Below are 6,318 nucleotides of genomic sequence, written 5' to 3' on the forward strand. Positions count from 1 at the left end.
CACCAATCCAGCATGTATTGGACATACTGGGAAGTCGGCTTCAGCAACCTACTAGTATGCGAGATGTACAACATGTGGACAAATGGATACCATATGGGACCTGTATGCCTCAATGCCTATCTCATCTTTTATCCAGGCTAGCGGCGGCCCAACAGAGTACTAAAGCTTCCTTTCAATTCTACCATTTTCCCCCATATACTTATACTTTTGGCTTAGTGTTGCAATCACTTACGTATCTCATTACATTAGCATATAATGTTTTATTCAATTCCAACAGCAGGTGCGTTATTTTTTTTTCTCAATATATGTATATTGGAAAGTTGAAGATGTTTTTAATACAAAGTTAATGGCTCAGATTTATTATGCCTTATACACCTGTTTATGGTCTACAAAACATAAAAAGACCATTTTTTGCATTAAACATGGGTTTCCACAAAAAATTGTGACTTTCAACACTTGAAAAGAGGTAAAGGTGAGTATGCAGAGGATGGGGAATCAGTCCTGCCGGATTTATTATCATTTATTACAGAAATCTGGCAAATATGATGCAGGAAATATACACCAGTTACAAGTAGGTATAAATGTCCCCTCAGATGCACAGTCGTCAGAGGATGTGCCTAATTTATGTGCCTTGTCATATATAAGGCAGACCTTCTGCCAGCTCCAGGGTACTGCCAGTCTTCATAAATCTGCCCCACAGAGAAATACTTTGAATGACTGGAATCGATATATGACTTAAAGGGGTGTTCTGGGCAAATAATCACTTTCAAAAAAAAAGATCAGCTAGCCTTATTAATAGGTAGAGATGAGCGAACACTAAAATGTTCGAGGTTCGAAATTCGATTCGAACAGCCGCTCACTGTTCGAGTGTTCGAATGGGTTTCGAACCCCATTATAGTCTATGGGGAACATAAACTCGTTAAGGGGGAAACCCAAATTCGTGTCTGGAGGGTCACCAAGTCCACTATGACACCCCAGGAAATGATACCAACACCCTGGAATGACACTGGGACAGCAGGGGAAGCATGTCTGGGGGCATAAAAGTCACTTTATTTCATGGAAATCCCTGTCAGTTTGCGATTTTCGCAAGCTAACTTTTCCCCATAGAAATGCATTGGCCAGTGCTGATTGGCCAGAGTACGGAACTCGACCAATCAGCGCTGGCTCTGCTGGAGGAGGTGGAGTCTAAGATCGCTCCACACCAGTCTCCATTCAGGTCCGACCTTAGACTCCGCCTCCTCCGGCAGAACCAGCGCTGATTGGCTGAAGGCTGGCCAATGCATTCCTATGCGAATGCAGAGACTTAGCAGTGCTGAGTCAGTTTTGCTCAACTACACATCTGATGCACACTCGGCACTGCTACATCAGATGTAGCAATCTGATGTAGCAGAGCCGAGGGTGCACTAGAACCCCTGTGCAAACTCAGTTCACGCTAATAGAATGCATTGGCCAGCGCTGATTGGCCAATGCATTCTATTAGCCCGATGAAGTAGAGCTGAATGTGTGTGCTAAGCACACACATTCAGCACTGCTTCATCACGCCAATACAATGCATTAGCCAGTGCTGATTGGCCAGAGTACGGAATTCGGCCAATCAGCGCTGGCTCTGCTGGAGGAGGCGGAGTCTAAGGTCGGACCTGAATGGAGACTGGTGTGGAGCGATCTTAGACTCCGCCTCCTCCAGCAGCGCCAGCGCTGATTGGCCAAATTCCGTACTCTGGCCAATCAGCGCTGGCCAATGCATTCTATTAGCCCGATGAAGTAGAGCTGAATGTGTGTGCTTAGCACACACATTCAGCTCTACTTCATCGGGCTAATAGAATGCATTGGCCAATCAGCGCTGGCCAATGCATTCTATTAGCTTGATGAAGCAGAGTATGCACAAGGGTTCAAGCGCACCCTCGGCTCTGATGTAGCAGAGCCGAGGGTGCACAAGGGTTCAAGCGCAGCCTTGGCTCTCCTACATCAGAGCCGAGGGTGCGCTTGAACCCTTGTGCAGCCTCGGCTCTCCTACATCAGAGCCAAGGGTGCGCTTGAACCCTTGTGCACACTCTGCTTCATCAAGCTAATAGAATGCATTGGCCAGCACTGATTGGCCAGAGTACGGAATTCGGCCAATCAGCGCTGGCCAATGCATCCCTATGGGAAAAAGTTTATCTCACAAAAATCATAATTACACACCCGATAGAGCCCCAAAAAGTTATTTTTAATAACATTCCCCCCTAAATAAAGGTTATCCCTAGCTATCCCTGCCTGTACAGCTATCCCTGTCTCATAGTCACAAAGTTCACATTCTCATATGACCCGGATTTGAAATCCACTATTCGTCTAAAATGGAGGTCACCTGATTTCGGCAGCCAATGACTTTTTCCAATTTTTTTCAATGCCCCCGGTGTCGTAGTTCCTGTCCCACCTCCCCTGCGCTGTTATTGGTGCAAAAAAGGCGCCAGGGAAGGTGGGAGGGGAATCGAATTTTGGCGCACTTTACCACACGGTGTTCGATTCGATTCGAACATGGCGAACACCCTGATATCCGATCGAACATGTGTTCGATAGAACACTGTTCGCTCATCTCTATTAATAGGTTAATAAGTGCCATCTAATAACTTTAGCAGTGTTTTTAGTGATTTCTGGGTTTCTCTGTGAGCTCCTGGCATCTTCTGCATTTCCTTACATGGGTAGCTTCCTATTCTGATACCATGGTGCCCTGCACTTCACTCAGAGCTGAATCCCTTTCCCACCCTTCCCCCCTCTATTCTCACTCACACACACCCCCTCCCTGTTTCTCTAGCTAGCCCACCCACTACAAGCCCTTCCTAATTTACTCACCTCTTTCCACTGTGCCACCCTGCACACCATACTTACCCGTTTTCGGGGCAGGATCTTCTTGGCACGGGACTTCACTTGTTCTGAGCGGACGGCACCTCCTTCATGTCTGCCAGTCGCCCATACCTGAGCAATAGTGCCCAGAAGTAATGTCCCGTGCTCAAAAGAAACCGGACAGGAAGGCAGAAAAGTATGATGGGGTGGAAAGGGGGATGGGTGTTAGTATGTCAGAAACATGGAGTCAACAGTTATAGAGTTTGCTCTAGTTATGGGTGAAGTCAGAGTTGGGAAAAGTTACCGACTGAGTTTCAAAATAAAATGATTATTTCTTTTTATTGATAAGATTAGCAATATTTTATAATGAATTAGCTGATTATTTTGTTACATATTTAGTTATATTGGAATTCAATCACGAGCTTTACTGTCTCTGCCTGACCACAGCTGTCTGCCTTTTATGATGGAGTTAAAGTCGGATTATGTAAAAATAGAGGAGCGGGAGTCGGTGGTTTGGCTTACCAACCCCCCAGCCTGGTACTATCAGATATTAGACTAATAAAGAGGACAATAAAATGGAGCTGAATAGAGTTAATTGTACTTGCTTTACAGCTACATTGTAGCTATACCAAAAGGTGTACATCATTTCTACTCCTACATTAATAGTGCTTGTGGGAGCATTATATAGCACCTGAATATACTGGTGTCAATAATATTCCAAACGCTATACAATATATATATATATATATATATATATATATATATATATATGCACAGATTTCAATCACCTTTCAGTCACTAATTTATGCAAACAAAACTTCTGGCTATAATATATCATATGTTTTATATATTTTTCCTACAATGAGCAGCATATTATATGTTACATATATCCTATGAGCAGCCTAGATATTATGTTAGATATACCGTATCCTCCTTGCTATGAGCATCAGCAAGTGACGTAACAATTTTCCTGACTTTGAGCATACAAGATCAGTGGCGCTGACACCATTACTGATGTATGAACTTTGCTCTAACAGGATTTGGATTTTTCTTTTAAAAAACACATCTAGTAATAATGAACCGTGTATAATATTTAAAAGCAACAAAAGCTTAAAATGGAAAACCTTCTAGCCCAATGCTGCTAAAATGGCTGGAGCTGCCTCCAATTCTGGATCATGTAAATGAAAAGCCAGCCATCTTTAATTGAACCAGAGCTTCTTATGTAAATACACAGATCCATCCACATCTGTAAAATAAAAGATCCTCCAAAATACAGCTAAATAACACTGTCCCTTTGCTAACAGTATATCTTTATATTTGACCTATATATCTGTATACATGACCTATATAACATTACATGATTATTTACATGCAAATGTTCCCAGGATAGCAACACCAACAGTAAATGTCAGAAACAAATACTGACTAGTCCTTAGAAAACATTAGCAAATCCCCCAGCATCTTCCCCAGGGTCCTAGAAGTCTAAGGGACCAGGCACATAGGACAGGGCAGGATTTCAGTCCTTAGATATAGAAAGGCACCGGCTCTGCTGCCAGATACTATTATAAGCCACAAAGGAAGTGGATACACACGTGCAAAAGGGGCAAAACAAACAAGACCACCCCTCAGTTCTCCAGGATGTGTCCTGTGGAGCCTTCAACATGGCAAAGCCCCTCTCTGCTTTCAGAGTCCAGAGTTTGTAGTAGTCGGGAGTGTGCAAGCCCTGTGGGCAGTCGGGAGGCTGCAGAGTAGGACAATTACCTGTCTCCATGTGCTTGAGGAACTCCTGGGCAGCTTTCCTCTCATGGCTCAGAAGGACGGGCTCATAGAGCTGCCTGACTCGGGAGCGCCGGCGGTTCAGGCAGCAGCACTCGCTTAGAGCTGACAGACATTCCTTGAGGTGCTCCATTATTGCAGCAGACAACCTGCGGACACAGTTGACAAAATCCTGCAGCAGCTGCGCGCATCTCTCACACAGGCGACTCATGCTTGGGCTAAGGATGGACAAGGCTGGGGTGTGAGTGACCTTGTGGCTACTCTGTAATGCTGGCTGCTAATGCACTGCTCAGAAAGCCATTGCCTGCATCAGCCGCTCAGCACTCCTCTCCTCCTCTATGTGCACTAGTACAAATCATCTGCAGCACGAGCTATAAGGAGAGAGCAGACAAAGAACGGTGAAGTCACTGGACCCCTCTGCAGGACAAGCACACAGTGATGTAATGGCCGAGCCCGCCCCTCCAGACTGCTTCCCTCCCTCCAATTGGTGTGCAGGATGCCAGGCTCAGGTCATGGTAGAAGAACAGGAATATCCAGTTCTGCTGAACAAAGGACTGTAAACAATAATAACGTATTCAGCTGGAACACACAGATAGTTCTCTACATTCCCTACACATGATACACAAATCCGTGTACATGGATACACACATATAGGACCATGCTAATAAACACATGCACACACATATAGGACAGGCCAATACACACATGCACACACATACAGGACCATGCCACTATACACATGCACACACATACAGGACCATGCCAATATACACCTGCACACACATATAGGAAAATGCCAGTATACACATGCACACACATATATAGGACCATGCCAATATACACCTGCACACACATATAGGACATGCCAATATACACATGCACACACATATAGGACCATGCCAGTATACACATGCACACACATACAGGACCATGCCAGTATACACATGCACACACATATAGGACATGCCAATATACACATGCACACACATATAGGACCATGCCAGTATACACATGCACACACATACAGGACCATGCCACTATACACATGCACACACATATAGGACATGCCAGTATACACATGCACACACATATAGGACCATGCCAGTATACACATGCACACACATATAGGACCGTGCCAATATACACATGCACACACATATAAGAGTGCATATAAAATATGCAGAGCATATCAGCTCTGCATATTTATTTCAGTAAGGAATATACAAGATAACACCAAACATGTTTAAGAAAAGATTTCTTACATGTACAACTTTTTATGGTGGTGACATTCATTTTACAGAATGGGTACACACACAGCGCTAGATTAATTTGATGACGTATTTTTAATACACTTCACATTCTGCTGTGCATACGCTTTACATCTTGGCAGAACATAGAGTAGTGATATAATATTGGTCAGTGTCCAAATCTTAATGTCTTGGCACTTATTCCTTTACTTTTTAGAATTAAGCACCCGTATGAGATATCCCTCCTGATGGTCTATAGGGAATATGTGTGACCCTGTCTGGAACCAATAAACACTGAGATCTGGGGTTGCTTAGGTGGCAGACACAAGGGCACTGGCGGTCACCCTGTGATTTGGTAAGAAGTGGTCATTTGTCTACAACACCTGCAGGACCTTCTGTCTGTTTGAGAATGATCTTGCAGGAATGAGACTGGGTTCACGCTAGCGTTGGCTCTCCGTACAGGAATTCCGTTCCA

General features: G+C 44.2%; 1 protein-coding gene across 1 annotated transcript in view; it reads right to left on the reverse strand.

Annotated features, from left to right (window-relative positions):
- LOC142196643 (uncharacterized) overlaps positions 1 to 5,040 on the reverse strand; it is a 27,461-nt gene extending 22,421 nt beyond the window's left edge. Inside the window, exon 1 of the mRNA XM_075266621.1 lies at positions 4,582 to 5,040. Coding sequence (XP_075122722.1) covers positions 4,582 to 4,807 — 226 coding nt within the window. The 5' untranslated portion in view covers positions 4,808 to 5,040. The remainder of the gene's footprint in view (positions 1 to 4,581) is intronic.
- Between the last annotated feature and the right edge of the window lie 1,278 nt (positions 5,041 to 6,318).

Source organism: Leptodactylus fuscus, chromosome 3 (genome assembly GCF_031893055.1).
Source record: "Leptodactylus fuscus isolate aLepFus1 chromosome 3, aLepFus1.hap2, whole genome shotgun sequence".
Taxonomy (NCBI): domain Eukaryota; kingdom Metazoa; phylum Chordata; class Amphibia; order Anura; family Leptodactylidae; genus Leptodactylus; species Leptodactylus fuscus.